Consider the following 16,175-nt stretch of genomic DNA (forward strand, 5'->3'; position numbering starts at 1 on the left):
AAAAAAAAAAAAAAAAACAAAGAAAAAAACAAAAGAGAAGGATTTTGAAAGGTAATTTTTAAAATGAGGAATGTGCTATTTACAATTTAAAATATATGATACAAATGGTTTCATATACAACTAGATATTAAACAAATTAGCTATGCTGACATCAGACAAAGCACATGATCAAGAACATTTTTAGATATAGAGAGGGTCACGATAAAAGAATAGGTACCCAGAAAGAGCTAATAATCATATGCAGGTGTATACTCAGTAATATAACCTCAAAAATAGAGAGAGGAACAACTGATAAAATTTCAGGATGAAAATTCCCCAGAGTATCTCATTATGTATGTGGGAATATTCCAGAATCTGAAAAAGGTCAGAAACGCTGCTGGTCCCACATATTTCGGAGAAGGAAGTTCCACCCTGTGCTTGTGAAAAGGATCTTCTAGGTGCAGAGCTGAGGGAGGTGGGGCCCTGGCTCAGGCAATCTCTCGCATAATCCCGAAGGTTTCTGAATCCTTGCTCCTCTGCTCTACCATCCGCATAACGACCGGTGGGAAGTGTCACTTTATGCTTGGAAACTGTGGCCACACTATCATCTGCCCACTGCCTCTGAACTAATTCAGTGGGGTGCCTGGACGGCGCCTCAGGTCTGCATTAAAAGTAAGTAGTTTTCCATCCCACTCAAGCTAGCCATCCACCCCGCAGAGTTTAAAGCCATTTTTCAATCCCCCAAGTGGCTCATGCAGCATGTGGTTTTGGTTACGTCTGAAAATCACGAGGAATGAAATGCTTCAGGCTAAAAAATAAGATCGTAAGTGAATGAAGAAGGAAGAGGGGCCCTTGCGGGGAGTGGCCAGACACAAGATCCCCTTCGCTGAGAGGAGGAGAACGCCGTGAGAAGTTGAGAATGTCAAGGAAGCTGAAGCAAAGCATGTAATTAGTTGCTCGCCCCTACCTTGGAAATAAAGGGCTTTGCAGTCAGGGTGAAACTCTTTTGTCTCTTTGGGTCACTCAATGAGCAGGACGGGGGACTTTCCCAGAAGGATTTTGAGGGCCTTGTCATCAAGAGCTGCAGGAAAGACTGCCACTGTTCACACCATGGTTAAACAAAGCCAGAGTCCTCGCGGGGACACGGTCAACACCAGCTTCCAACCACAGTCACAGGGGAGCCGCCGCCTGTGCGCTCTGGGGTCAGGACCAGGGCTTCCGGAGGTCTCTGCAACAAAGCCCAAAAATTCTTCCCCAAGAAAAGCTTCCGCAAACTCTTATGTTAGTTGGAAGCTGAGGGAAAAAAGAAGTGGGCAAAGTCTTTTTCTCTTTTCTTCCTCTTTTTTTTCTAATTCCCATTGAAACACTGGCTTTCCTTTTCAGACCCACTCAGTGAAATTTATTCAGCACTTCTCTGTCAAGCACTGAGCTAAAATCGTTGGCACTGGCCGGAAAGATGAGTCAGGAAGACTTTCTTCCTGCGTGGACTCTAAGGAGGTGAGCGAACGAGTCACCAAAGCTAAGGAATCTTCCTGGAAGCTGTGAGCAGTTTCCGCACTGTGAAAGTGCACACTCCGACCCCAGAATTCCCCCTGAGCGAGTGTGGGCTTGAGGAGCTAAGGGGCGTGAATGAGCTAAAGGCCCTGCACTGCCCCTGCCTGGGCTCAGCCTCCCACCTGTGTGCAGTTCAGCACTGCAGGGTCTGGGCAGACTGCACAGCATGAGAATCCCAGTGATGACCACCTGGGAGAGAGAGGACAATGGGACAGCACTCGGCCAGGCTGGGGACAGTGCGGGGGCCAGGCTGGGAGCGCGCACAGCACCCAGCTGTCCCAGGGGGGGGCTGAGCAGCCCCTGGGTGCTGACACTCAGCGGGGACCCCATCAGGCTAGGACAGGCACAGCGCCTGGCTCCTGCCCTCTTGCCCCAGTCATTGTCCACAGGGGTACGGACTCCCGGGCAACTGCACCTCCCACTGAGGTGTGGTCAGAGGACCCAGGAGGCTGCACAGCCCCGGTGGGGCCCAGTTCTCAGCAGCGGACAGCTGCAGTCTGGCCCCACAGGTGGCACCCGTCCAGGGAGCCCTCTGGTGACCGCAGGCAGCCAGGGAGGAGATGTGCCCAAGAAGACGAGGCAGGCAGAGCAGAAGGTGTGCAAAGGTGGAGCACACACGGGGTCCCCACATGGCAGAGGGAACGTGCACTTGTGTGTGGCCGGCTCCTGACAGCTTCGAGCCCCATGTGATTTAGGAATCTCACAGAAACAAGCTGAGGTCATCTCTGCCCCCGAGCTTTTACATGCGGAACGGGTCAAAGTCAACCCTCCCACAGGGACCCCAGGCGCCCCTGTGGGACCCATGCAGGAGGAAGGGAAGAAGTCTCCTGGGAGAGAGGAGCCCTCTGTCCCTTCCCCGTGCTTCCAGCAGTTACAGGAAGCACGCCACCCCCCGTGATGAGGGCACACGGGCCACTCTTTAATGGACTTGGGAGAAGCGCCCACCCCACTGGGCAGACGGGAAGGCGAAGTGTCTTCTGAGATCCTCTGAGCTGCGTCCATCCACCGTGAGACGCTGCTCACAACGGCAGCAAAAGAGCAGTCCAGAAACTTGCGGATTCTTTTTTCCTTTTCCCTTGGCAAATGATCAAACTGGGGAATAAGAAATCAGACACCTTGTTTTTGAAATACGGCCATTTTCCTATATCTTTACAAGAAAGGATAGTCTTACGCTCGGGTTAGGGCACACAACACAGGGTGTTTACAGCCGGACAGAGCTGGGGCTGCGATCTCGCTTTCACAGGAGCTCCCCGCAAGGCTGCGTGCATGTCTGGAGGGCTGTATAATCGCTGTGCTGTCTGAGCGAGGCCAGGAGGAAATCAAAGCTAACGCTGAGGGATTAGCAGCCAATTAAGATCAATCAAGAGTGAACCGGCACCACCGATACCGCGATTAGGAGGAGGAAGAAAACAAACTAAGCCCAAACAACCCTGCACATGCCAGCTGGGGGCTCTGAAGGCACAAAAGCTTGTTTGCTTCTCAGTCATTAGATTACTGCGCTGCTTACCGCTGTTCTGGGAAACTGAGACACTCCGGAATGACCTAGAGTGGCCTTATGGTGACTGATAGTGCCCTCTCCAGGGCCCAGGACAGAGCGAGTCCTCAGAGCCAGGGCAGCCCAGGCAGCCCAGGGACCCTCAGTGGGGGGCTTCCTGCAACTGCTGGAAACGTGGGAAATACATGGAGGCTCCCACACTGCCCCTAGGACCCCGCACCTCACACCCCAGTCCTGCTCAGCAGCACCCGTATATGGGGCTTCCTCTGCCAGGCATGCCCAGCTGCTGGACACAGCTTACCACTTAGCAGTGCCCTGGGCTTCCTGTTGGCCAGTGGGCCAGAGGGGGGCATCCCCGGGCCCCAGGGGTCTCCAGCCACGGGAGCACTGTGCTCCCTTGTGATGTGTTCAGCACTAGGGCATCAAGGAGAGCGGGTGGCCCATCCAAGCCTGTGTCTTCTGCTAGGAATGGCCAGCAGCTCTCCCAGTCTCTCCCCACGCCCTGCGCGTGGGCTGGATGTGCCACCAGACGGATCTGAGCAGGAACACACCGTGTGCACCCACGTCACAGGGCCCAGGCCCTGCTGTGGGAGGCTCTGACACACGAGGCCACCTGGGGTCCCGGCACTCTGATGTTGTTCCAGAGGCCAGTTGCTACGGCCAACATGTGCACACCCCAGGGGCCCCGGCCAGGCCCAGGAAATGAGCCCAAACAACCACAGGCACTTAACTGAAAAGCAGACATTGGCCTTAAAGGGAGTCCTGGCTGTCACCCTCGACATGCTGTCAGCCAGGGCTTAGCAGAAGCCGTAGCTGGGGGGCCCCTGGCCCCTCAGGCAGCCTGTGAAGAAGCGCCCAGAAGCCACAGGTCAGCCTCCAGCTAGGAGCAGAGGGCAGTCAGTGCTGAGTAGAGATACGAAGCCAGCTCCTGGGGAGGCCCTGAGCTAATGAACGTCTGTCCTTCGAGTTATGTGGGTGACGTGATACATTCATCCCTGCGGGGTGGTGGCACCTGAGTCCAAGGCACCTGAGGCTGCAGCTGGGAAACACTGATGGTGCCCAGGTGGGGCCAGGTCTGCACTCACAGGCTGAGCTGCCCCCAAAATTCACACTAACGGCCGAGGTTCCCGGCACCTCAGAACACAACCTTATTTGGAAGTAGTGTTGCTGCAGATAGCTAGTTAAGATGAGATCACACCCCAGGGATACAGCTCAGCAGCACAAGCGCCTGCCTGGCAAGCACGAGGTTGTGAGTTTGATTCCCAGTACAAAAAAAAAAAAAAAAACAGATGAGGTCACACTGGAGTAGGCCCTAGTCCCATGCGACAGACCAATGTGGAGGGAAAATACTATGAATGGACACAGGGCTCAGACAGCCACCTACATGCCACCCAGCAGAGAAGCCGACCAGATAACACCTGGATGTTGGGCGTCAAGCCTGGGCCTGAGAAGATGCACTGCGGTGTAAAAGCCACTCTGTCTGTGCAGTTCTGTCCCTGCAGCCCAAGTAGACCCAGTCACACACAGAGATTCCCACCGACTGCCCTGCAGGACAAGGTGAGAACCCTCACTGCAGTGTAATTCTCTTGGTGGGAAACTCTTAGCAAGGGCGGAGTAGGATTCCACAGGAGTGAGCGCTCATACCAAACCCAGCCTCTGGTTTCAGCTCCAAGGTTCTGTACCAATGGCCCTGAGCTTTATTATGCCGAAAACCCACAGCGCGGTCACGCTGTCTGCACCTCCTTTAGAAACCCAGCCAGAATCAGCCTGAAACATAGTCAATGTTTTCACAGTGGAGCTTTGGAGGTCGGGTGGAAGTTCCTGATATAAAGCTATTCTGCTATGTTTAAAACTGCACAACTGGAGAATGTGGTGGCACACACCTTTAATCCCAGCACTCTGGAGGCTGAGGCAGAAGGATCACCATGAGTTTGAGGCCAGCCTGGGCTACAAAGTGAACTTAAGGCCAGCCTGAACTACACAGCGAGACCCTGTCTCAAAAATAAATAAATAAATAAATAAATAAGCACAACTGTAGCATCTTCCAGGAATTCCTCCCTTTCAAGGTCATTCGAGATATTTTTCCAACCTGACTTTGAGAAAGAGATTGTACACCTGACCTCTGCCCTCTTGCTTCCTTTAGCAGACCCTCTTGCAGACCTGACAGCAAACAGCTGATGAGCTATCACTTGTAACTATGCTAAAAACCAGACAGGAAAACTTTAAGACAATGTCCACAAGAAATATGGGCTATGGTACTTCTGTGGTTTCTTATCTATAATTTCTTAAAATTCAGAAATATGCAGAAATTGTGTCTAGCCCGTTGTTTGAGAAAGAAAGCTATTTCTCAACACCAAGTTAGCCTTTTGGCATTGGAATTTAGTGGTAGAGGAAAATATCAAAGAACTTTGAGATTCTTCTGGTTAGCAAGGAAAACACACATACTCAGGAGCTCCAAGGTTTCTCAAGGTTGAGAATCTGTTCCTTGAATCACTGAAGAAAAATGGTGAGTTCCAAGATTACTTTTTTAAGGACGAAACCCCGAGGTAGGCTTCTGGGAAGTGGCTACACACCGTGGTGCTCAGCCTGATTGCAGCAGGCTGGCAAGGGTGTCTCTAGTGGGAGAGCTGGACTTGAACTTGGCCATGTGTTGCATGGAGAAATTGTTATCACAGAGACTGGACAGCAACAGGGACCTCTTCCATGCCGGGCCAGATGGAGCAGCCACAGCAAGGTGCCATAGCTCTTACTTATTTCTAGCAAAACATATGTCTTGTCCCACTCTGGCCTTTTGAACTAGCAAGGCAGAGCTATATGTACGGGAGAAACCCGCAATGCATACTGCTAGGATCTGTGGTGTGCAGTGCAGGGCAGAAGACATTTCCAGTACAGCTTTGTTATTGCACCAGCCCCTCCCAGGTCATCATCGGAGGTGAACCATGCGTTTTTAGGGCAATGATTGGCAGAGTCAGCTTTCTGTCACTATTTTTAAAAAAATCCGAAACAATCAACTTGCAAAGAAAAATTATTTCAGTTACAGTTGCAGCGGTTCCAGTCCCTGATCTGGAACCCATGGCTTTGGTTCTATGGTGAAGCAGCTCATCATGGTGGAGCACACACTGGAGCGAAACTACTGACCTGATCGCGAGCCAGGGAGGACGAGAGTCCCCTTCCCCCACTCAAGGCCACCCTCCCAATGACTAACACCTCCCACTCAGCCCAACATCTTCAAAGTTTTCACAGCCCCCGTTCAGAGCTGCCCTGGGAAACAAGGCTTTTGCAGGTGGGCCTTTGGGCATTTGACCCACAGCAATGTCCCTGTATCACACCTCGGCCCATTCCCCTGCACCAGCCAAAGTTTCCATAGATTCACCAATCCCAAAGGCTTGCGGTAGCTTTCGTTAACAGGGTAGGTGATCAGCGTCATGTACTGCTGAGAATGGGATGGGGAAGTTAGTAGGCATCAGAGGTAAAATCCATTGCAGAGATAAGATTTCAATGGAGACAGGAGATGGAAGGAAAGTGACCCCCAAGAAAGGTCCACGCTGCATGACTTGAGGAGCCTATGGGAACAGTGCCATCCACAGTATGGGTCAGCCCTCCCGTCAGAATCAGAACAGAAGGGAGCCCCAAAGGCCACAGAACTCCCGGTAGAAGACACCCAAAGAGCAGCTGTTTGGTGGACTGTATTTTCTTGTTATTACATCTCTGAAGTCAGAAGTATTTCATTGACTTCTGGTTAGAATGAATATAAAAATTAATTCATAAATCCACATGGAAAAGCCAGGCTCCAGCAACTGCACCAATAAGGGGGCTCAGGATTTTCCCTGCAACTCTCCTGAGGGCGTCATCAACTGCTGTCCACCAGCCCCAAATCTGCACGTCCTGACCATGGCCCAGAGCCCCACCCAAGGGAGCTCATTCAAGGGAAACGACCCAGAAGATGTACTTCACACTAGAAAAAGTGGGGATGCAACTTCACGCCCAACATAAGGAAACGGGTGTGCACATGACATAAATCCACCGGATGAAGCACTGTGCAATAAATTACTCTGTAACAAGACTACATGGCAACTGCTAAAGTGTTGAACTTCCATGTTAAACGAAGAAATGCCCTCCGATTTTGATTACGTGAAATTATTGTAGTATGCGTGCTTAATGACAAGACCACAGAAAAGCAGAAGAGTTCGCACGGTGGAACTTCAGATGTTTTTTTTTTTTTTTTTTTTTTTTTTTTTTTTTTGGTTTTTCTCCGGTACCAGGAACCGAACTCAACGACCTTGCACTTGCCAGGCAGGCGCTTTTGCCACTGAGCTAAATCCCCAGCCCCTCAGATGTTTTTTTAAAAAAGTTTCCTGGTGCTGCTTATACAATAAATAGAAATCAAGAAGAAACAAATGAGCAGAATTAAAATACATACTAAGCTAAGCTTTAATTTGCACGAAGTTTTTTTTTTTTTTTTTCAGAAACAGTAGAATTTTAACCACCTAGGAGCCAGGAGAAAAGATGAGTGTTACGCATGCATCATGCTCTTTTTCTTGCATTTGAAATTTTCCTAATAAAATGTTTTTAAAGGAACTATAGCCATCGAATAGTAAAATGAAGGTTTGTTTTAAAGACATGCACAGCAGACAAGCTTCCTTCATCTGGCAAATAATGATGCCTGTTCAGGAAAGAAATATTTATTTGAGGCTGTTCATTCACTCAGATTGGTTGCTCTGTTTACGCCAATCCCCCATTTCCATAATGGAAAAGCAAAGAATTTATAGTTCATCAGAGGGGAGCAGAGCTAGAAAAAGTAGGCCAGCTTAAAGACGTTCACCGGAGGGCCCTGGCCTCAATATTTCTGCTGCAATTGATTAGGAGATGGAAATGTCTTCGCATCCCAAACCCGCCGGGGTTCTGTTTTAACTGAGGCGTGCAAGGCAGAGACCCAGGGCTGCCCTTGTGCCTCCAGTACGTCTCCCTCTCTCTCTCTTTCTCTCTCTCTCCCTCACAGCGCAAGTCTGTGTCCTAGATGTCTGAGACCCATTTCTACCCTGCCCAGCACTCTAGCCTGATAAGACAGCTCCAACTCATGCTGGCCACCACTGCAGCACATTACATGTACCAACCATTCAATCCCTGCTCATAATCTCATCTCACAGGGAGGAAAAGGAGCCCACAAAATTTGCCTGAATAAGCCACCTCCTCTGTGGCCAAACTGGAATACAAATGCAGACAGGAAGCTCTGGATTCTACGCACAAACCACTTGCGTTGTTTCTGCCACATTACTATTGGAAGCAGCGATGTAATGAGTGACCTAGTACCAGTACCACTTCCCATTTGTGCGGGGATATTTGTAGGCTATATCCCTAGAAATGGGTTCCTTAAATATTCAATAGTATATTTGGTTGAGTTTCTCAGAACTCACTGTAGCTTCTGTTGGACAGGACATACATTTGTCTTATTCACCCAGTGGAGAGGCAATAAATACGATAAATATGTACTGAATTTCTCCTTTACTCTTTCAGCGAATATTTATGAAACACCCGCTGCGTGCCAGTTCTGACTGCTGGGGATACCAGGAAGAAGCCCTGGCTCCGCTGGATCTTATGTGCTGGATTCGGGAACCAGAGGCCATTAACAGAGAAGCAACTCTGCGGTGTGTTGTGAAAAAAAATGCCGAAAAGAAAACTAACACAAAGAAGGATGGAGTTAGGAAGTCAGCAATTAAAACAAACATTTATCAAATAAATCGGTGGACAAAATAATTCTGGAGAGAATGTTTCCTTACAGTAATGGTAACTGTGAAATTTTACACAACTTGGGTGTCCGATCAGAAGGATGGAGTCCAGATACCTCTGCGCTACTGGAGCTACAGGTTTGCAGATGTGAAAGAGAAAGAACAGTGCCTGGGAAACCAGTGTCCCCTGGAACACTCTCTGTTGGGAAAAGTGGCATAGGTCCCCAAAACAAACTTAGGTGTGAGCAAAGCACTCTGTCACGGACGGAAATCCACCTAGGCAGACACCAGTGTGCTAACAACCATCAAGAGCATGACGCCCAGTTTCTCGCTCCTAGTCTAAAAACGTTTGCACAGTCAAATTTCCAATGCAAATTATTTTGATCCTGATAGCACAAAGGGAAGGAAAAAACCTCCTTCACCATTCTCTTTCCTTTAATGAAGAATATTCCGGCTATGAAGTCAGAAAAGTGAAATTCAACCTTAATCACTGGATTTCTTCAAACAGGAGAATTTGCCAGCAGAAAATCAACCTCTTAGGTTAAATGTGGACCTTAAAGTCGGAAATAATATAGGTCTGCATAAATCTAACAGCTGAAAGCTAAGTTTGCAAGGTTAATGTTTATTTGGTGGCGTCAGGAATAAAGGGCAATTCATTATAGTAGTAAACTGGGTTCCGCTTCACAGAGACATACACGTACAGGGTTTCATAAGAGTTCCCACAACTTAGGCTTGGCAGTTCCAGTCTACTTAGAAAAGCTTTGCTGATGTCATTGGAATAAAGTTCAAAACACATCACTTCACCCTAACACTGTGACATCAAAAGATAGCACTGAGTAGGTGTGTTTGCACACTTTGAGATCAGCCCTATAGGGTTCTGTTTACACATCAAACACGTTGGATGCCTTTTCCCTTAACTAAGACCATCCACAATTCAGGTTTTCCGACTAACACCCAAAACACCACTGAGCGCTCAAATTCCACTTGCTATATTTCTGAAGTGTTTCTAAATAGGGCTTTTCTGTGAGAAGCACTGCTCTGGTCATGAGGGATCCTCTCTGCGCCCTCGGGGCAGGTTCTGATGTGCACATCAGCCTTCCCGAGACCCCACAGTGAGGACACAGTGCCCGCCGGTGGGGCAGATACAGCCAGCCGTGCACAGACCCGTCTCACTGCAGACCCCAAACCCTGGGAGCCCGGGCCAGCACTCACCGGGTGCCGCAGGCGGCAAAGTCCGTTCTTCCAGACCAGGGCTCGGAATTGGCACCCAATGTGCCCCATGCCCGCTGCTCCCTGCTCTTGGCCAGGAAGTCCGCCTGTGAGTGCCACTTATATCTGCCCGGCGCACAAGAGGCCTGTCGCCGGTTAGTCAATCCCACTAGAGCGTGTGATGCAAGGGAGATTACTGGGGACAGGAAAGCAGGCATCAGATTCCCTCGTGCTCTCAGCAGCTGAGGAGTCTTAGCTTTGCAGGAGCTGCTCAGGCATGGGGAGGGCTGGCCCCCCACGGGCTGCCTTCGGGCCCTTCCTGGGCATGAGCACAGAGGGGCCCACGCTTGCCCGGATCCCACACAATGGAAGTGCCCCACAGGTGGAAGGCCCGTGTTTCCCACAACCCCCTACTGATGTTAATCGGATGTTATTATTCTACTCCGTTCCTGACACCTGACCTGTCACACTAACTTACCAAAATAGTTCATTTTGGTGCTCGCATGGCAGAGGCTGAAAAGGAAGGACGGGCGCTCTGGGCCGGGGGAGACTGCAGGGTGGGTGGCTCGGGGTGCATCAGTTGCCCCAGCACGCTCCACGTACACGCCCACGCACTCCCCACAAGGCTGGACTCAGCTAGGGGTCGCCTCTGAGCCCCTGCGACCTCTACACACCCGCACACTGATGGGGCACGGCACATTTAGCCAGGGGCTGGTTGCTCCATCGTCCCTGACACCAGGCCCTCCCGAGTTCCTGTGGCCCCTGCTGTGGTCAGAAGGACGTCGGGCAACCCGACCGTGTGGGCTTCCATTTCCTAAAGCAATTTTCACAAGCTGTAAGCGCTCAAGACACGGCTTTCGTAACAGGAAGCGGGGTCACAGGCTCCGGCAAAGGACTTGCCTCGAGGATCCTTAAATTTCTGCCTTAACAGGACATCGAGGTCCCTTTACGTTACCATGTGTGCATCACTGGCAGCACCAGAGTGACGTGCTCAGTGCACACCGTGGGTTTGGGTGAGCCCGTGGGGGTCTCTCCTCAGCCTCTACCTCCTCACAGGACCGTCTAAGTACTTCAGCCACGGTTCTCTTTGCTGGAAACACTTCAAACACCACAGGTAATTCTGATGGTTTTTTTAAAAATTCTGTACAAGGAAAAGCACGAGACAGTCCCGTTTTCCACTGCGACGCTGAAGCAGCACCAGGGGCATGCATTTCATCTCATTCCTTGCTTGCACAGAGCAATGTCGCTGGGGTTCTTGAGAAACAAAAACCATTGGTGACTGACTGACTGACTGGCTGACTGGCTGACTGACTGGCTGACTGGCTGGCAGGTTGACTGACTGACTGGCTGACTGGTTGGCTGACTGGTTGACTGACTGACTGACAGGCTAACTGGCTGACTGACTGGCTGACTGGCTGACTGGCTGAATGACTGACTTGCTGACTGGTTGATGATTGACTGGCTGATTGACTGACTGTTTGACTGGCTGACTGGCTGGCTGGCTGGCTGACTGACTGACTGGCAGACTGGTTGACTGGCTGACTGGCTGACTGGCTGGCTGACTGGCTGACTGGCTGGCTCGCTGACTGGCTGGCTGACTGGCTGGCTGGCTGGCTGGCTGACTGGCTGACTGACTGACTGGCTGACCGGCTGAATGACTGACTGGCTGGCTGGCTGAATGACTGACTGACTGACTGACTGACTGACGGACTGAATGACTGGCTGACTGGCTGGCTGAATGACTGACTGACTGACTGACTGACTGGTTGACTGGCTGACTGGCTGGCTGGCTGGCTGACTGACTGACTGGCAGACTGGTTGACTGGCTGACTGGCTGACTGGCTGGCTGACTGGCTGACTGGCTGGCTGGCTGGCTGACTGGCTGGCTGGCTGGCTGACTGACTGACTGGCAGACTGGCTGACTGACTGACTGACTGACTGGTTGACTGGCTGACTGGCTGGCTGGCTGGCTGACTGACTGACTGGCAGACTGGCTGACTGACTGACTGAATGACTGGCTGACTGGCTGACTGGCTGGCTGGCTGGCTGACTGGCTGGCTGGCTGACTGGCTGGCTGGCTGACTGGCTGGCTGACTGACTGGCTGACTGACTGGCTGAATGACTGACTAGCTGGCTGGCTGGCTGAATGACTGACTGACTGACTGACTGACTGACTAATTGACTGGTTGGCTGCCTGCCTGCCTGACTGACTGACTGGCTGAATGACTGGCTGAATGACTGGTTGGCTGCATGACTGGTTGGCTGCCTGGTTGAGTGACGAGTGACTGACTGACTGTAAGGAACTGGCTCACTCAGCTAGGCATGTGGGCGGGTCCCAAAGCCTACAGGTGCATCCAAAAGTTAAGAGACAAGACAGCTGGTGGCTCAGCTTCTAAGAGGCAGCAGGCTCAGGACACAGGGGAGCTAATTCTTCTGCTCAAGTCAGAAGTCAGAGAAAAAGCTCTCTCCCAGCATGAAGACCATCAGGCAGAGGAATTCTCTGCTATGCAGAGGAGGGTCCACTAGTTTGATCTATTGGGGCCTTTGACTGACTGGATGAGGCCCAGCCCCTTCAGGAAGGCCATCTCGCCTGTCTTCCTCCTTCCATGGTAATCTCATTAACAATACCTCACAGAAACTGCCAGGATAACGTCTCAGCAAGTATCTGGGTATCTGTCAGGGTTTATACAGATTTCCTCCAAGAGCCCCATGCACTCATGGGTGGGGTTTCTGGACAACTATGGGATTATGGGAGCTTACAGCTGATTGGCTGTTAGGAGGTGGGGTGTGACAGGAAGAGGCGGGTCCTTTGGGGTGTGACCTGGAAGGGTTGGTCTCTCTCCGGCCCTCCTTGCTTTCTGTCTGCTTCTAGGACACTGTGATGTGAGTCACTTCTGCTTCACTGTGCCTTCTGCCATGCCCTCTTGCCTTGCATCTGGGCAACCATGAACTGAAACGTGAGCCAAAATAAGCTTTTCCTCCTTCAACTTTTGGATGATAAGTATTTTTTTCCAGCAGTAAAGAAAGCAACTGAGACAATGTCTCACGGACCAACCGGAGTCCTCTTCTGTCAGTGTGGTACCCTATAGATCCCTTACGCCAGGCTTCATCTCCCAATAAAAACAATCACAAAGTCATAGTTCTACCTGAGATGGTACAACTCTCTGATTGACAACCATAAGCACACTAGCCCCTTCCCCAGAGGAGGAGGGGGAGTCTATTCGAGTGACGTTCCTTCTTTCCCTTGATAGTCCTATAGTTTGACTATCCTGATGTAAACTTAACAATACTTACACACTAGAATGTAATTACATCCTGTTACATGACAAGGTGGTAAGAGGTAGAAGAAAAAGACATTTGTTATGCACACAAACACTGCCAAAATGCTCAAGGTTGACAGATTTGCCACAACTTAGGGTCCTGAATTTTGGATGTGGAGGTGGAGCCCTAGGGGGTGAAGGGAGAAGAGAGAGGACTGGAATGGAGAACTCTTATTTCTGTGGGAAATAAGGACCCACAACACATGGTGGGAAATGGAACAAGGTACAAAGTACTGAGCAGTGATATCAACAGGATAAAAGGAGGAAAGGCCAAGGCTGGTGAGACAGTGAAGATACAGGGTTGGGGCACCTAGCAGGGGATGAATTTCCAAGCAGAGCCAGCATCGGGCCCTGGAATCAGTCAGGCAGGAATCCAGGTCCAACTTATGGGTATCCAGTGCTGTCTTAGTTACTTTTCTCATTGCTGGGACAAAATGACCAACACCCATAATTTAAAGGAAGAAAGATTTATTGTGACTCACGGTTTATAGAGGTTTCACCCCATGGTCAGCTGGCTCCAAGGCACAGTGGCACAGCAGAGGGGCATCACAGAGGAGAAGCAGTCCATGGCAGGATAGGCAGGAGACAGCAAGCAGTGAGCCTGCCTTCCTTCTTTTCCCCTTATATTCTATCCAGGCTATACATTATCCACACCCAGAACTATGCTAAGACAATGAGTGGACTAATTGAGTGATCACACACCCTAATCCAAGTGCACACACCTGAGATCCAGCCACCTCCTAGAAAGCCCCACCTGACTGTGTATGAGGCTTTGGGAAGACATCTAGACACCAGTCATAGCAATGACCTACTACCCATGGCTAGCTGTCCCAGTCAGTACCTCTGTGAAGCATGTACCATGGATGAAATAAGAAAAAGCACCAAATACATCCCTGGTTTCTCCCAAAGCTGCCCACTTCCAGAGCCTCACAGGCCCGAGATGAACTTTCCAAGAAGCTGGCCTCTGGAGAGGATGATAATCAATGCCCACACACAACTGATGGTACAGGAATACTTTCGTCCACCTGCCTGGGGTGACCAGTAGCTCCACGACTGCTACGGTATGCACAGAGCAGAATATTAAAAGTCCAGAGTCAGTCACCAACAACCAGAGAAGAAAACCATGAGATCAGACTCCTCAGCCTCTCCACTATGATGCACAAAGCAAAGGTTTTCTGGGTCAACAGTGACTAAGAAATGGGAAACGTGCTACGATACCCGTAGCACAAGGAGTACCAAGAAAAGGAGGGTATTACAGGCTGAAATTGATTCCTCCAAAATCCTAACACCCCCGGGCCTGGACTTGAATGAAAGTCAAATGAGGTCCTCAGAGAGGACCCCTAATCTAGTAAGGCCATGTCCTCAACAGAAGAGCAAGACACTGAGAGTGTGCATGCCTGGAGGGAAATCCAGGCAAGGACACAGCGAGAAGGTGGTCTTCTCCACTCCAGCAAGAGCTGCTCCATCAGAAACCAGCCTCTATGTCACCTTGATCTCTAGCTTCGGTCTCCAGAATTGTGAAAAAAATCAGATTTCTGCGGGATTTCACTTTGGCCACCTGAGTGTTCTAGTTAATACACAGCATTGAGAAGAGTGACCCAGGAACCTACATTTCTAGTTGAAAGCCTGAGGATGAGGCAGGCTGTGAAATTTAAGCCTGACATTTGCATCTGACCTGCACCGGGAATTGCTTTGACTCCGGAAGACAGTGAGAAAACCATGCAGTTGGCCAAAAGGAAAAAAAAAAGTCTTTTTATGAAAGGATCCTGAGAATGGGGTTTACTGGAGGTGGTCTCTCAAGCTGAATACCCTGTTTCCTCTGTGTTTCCCATGCACCTGCCATTGTGAGTGTGAATTCCAGATCTCCTGGTGCCTGGTCATGGATGTCTCATACCAGTGTCCTTGGGAACCATATTGGGCTTTATGGCTGGGACGAGGACTTGCTTCTTCCAGGGTCCACTCTCCGCTTCCCTCTTTTTACTCCACAGCCAGGGCTCTTGGCTCCTTGAATGCTTGACTCCTGAGCGAGGTGAATGAGGCAAGAAGATATGAAGCTGGACACACACGGGAGGAAAGGAAGGAAGAGGGCTGAACCCAGGGCAGAAAAGAAGAAAGAACAAAGGGCCTTTGGGGGCAGAAAACCGACTTCCTCTCATTCCCAGACACACGTACACGTCTGGAGCTGCTGGGGTGGGATAAGTTTCAAACATAAATTGCTTCAGTCAGAACCTTGTAGTTCCTAAAAGCCAACCAAACCATCAGATGAACCTGAGAAACCGTGAATGTAGGAGATTATCACACACACTTGGCTGATTCCTTTGAAAGGTTATGGAAATGCAGTTTAAAAGTTATAATGTAAATGATTCAGGATTCTCTGGTAAAATTGCCTCTTTGTCTCTGTGTTAAAAAACTGTTAAAATCGGGTGCAATAATCAATTATAAGTTTCACGGTTTAGGTAACTTCCATGGCCCAAGTGCTTCTTATTTAATTGCAACTTACAAATCTTAAAGACTAATAACCTCCCAGGTAATTTAAATAACTTACTCTTCTCTGATATTGAAATTCTATCTTGTTAATTTCAATAATTTCTCATGAATCTGAATTAGTTTCTCTTCTTGTGTTAATAAAAAAATATAATTCAAAATTATGTCTAAAGAATATTTGTTCAAAAGACAATAAATTGATCAGAACAAAAGGCTTTCATCATCTAACGCTATCTGGTGTCCTCCAAGCTAAGAAAATTAAAAAGAAATTCTCAAAAATCTTTAACAATATTGAGAGGAAAGTTGCCTATGACCAGGATTCAAGGGCACTGAATAGAATTATCTTTTTAATTCACTTTGAACAATCTGAAGTCTTTGTTTTGGGGGTTTTTGTTTGTTTGTTTTGTT

At 49.6% G+C, this 16,175-nt stretch overlaps 1 protein-coding gene across 1 annotated transcript in view; it reads right to left on the reverse strand.

The window, feature by feature from the left end:
• Positions 1–10,052, reverse strand: part of Abca13 (ATP-binding cassette, sub-family A (ABC1), member 13) — a 363,756-nt gene extending 353,704 nt beyond the window's left edge. The window contains exon 1 of the mRNA XM_013520510.1: positions 9,967–10,052. Coding sequence (XP_013375964.1) covers positions 9,967–10,035 — 69 coding nt within the window. The 5' untranslated portion in view covers positions 10,036–10,052. The remainder of the gene's footprint in view (positions 1–9,966) is intronic.
• Positions 10,053–16,175: the final 6,123 nt, after the last annotated feature.

The sequence above is a fragment of the Chinchilla lanigera genome, unplaced genomic scaffold (genome assembly GCF_000276665.1).
Source record: "Chinchilla lanigera isolate Chin_1 unplaced genomic scaffold, ChiLan1.0 scaffold00055, whole genome shotgun sequence".
Taxonomy (NCBI): Eukaryota; Metazoa; Chordata; class Mammalia; order Rodentia; family Chinchillidae; genus Chinchilla; species Chinchilla lanigera.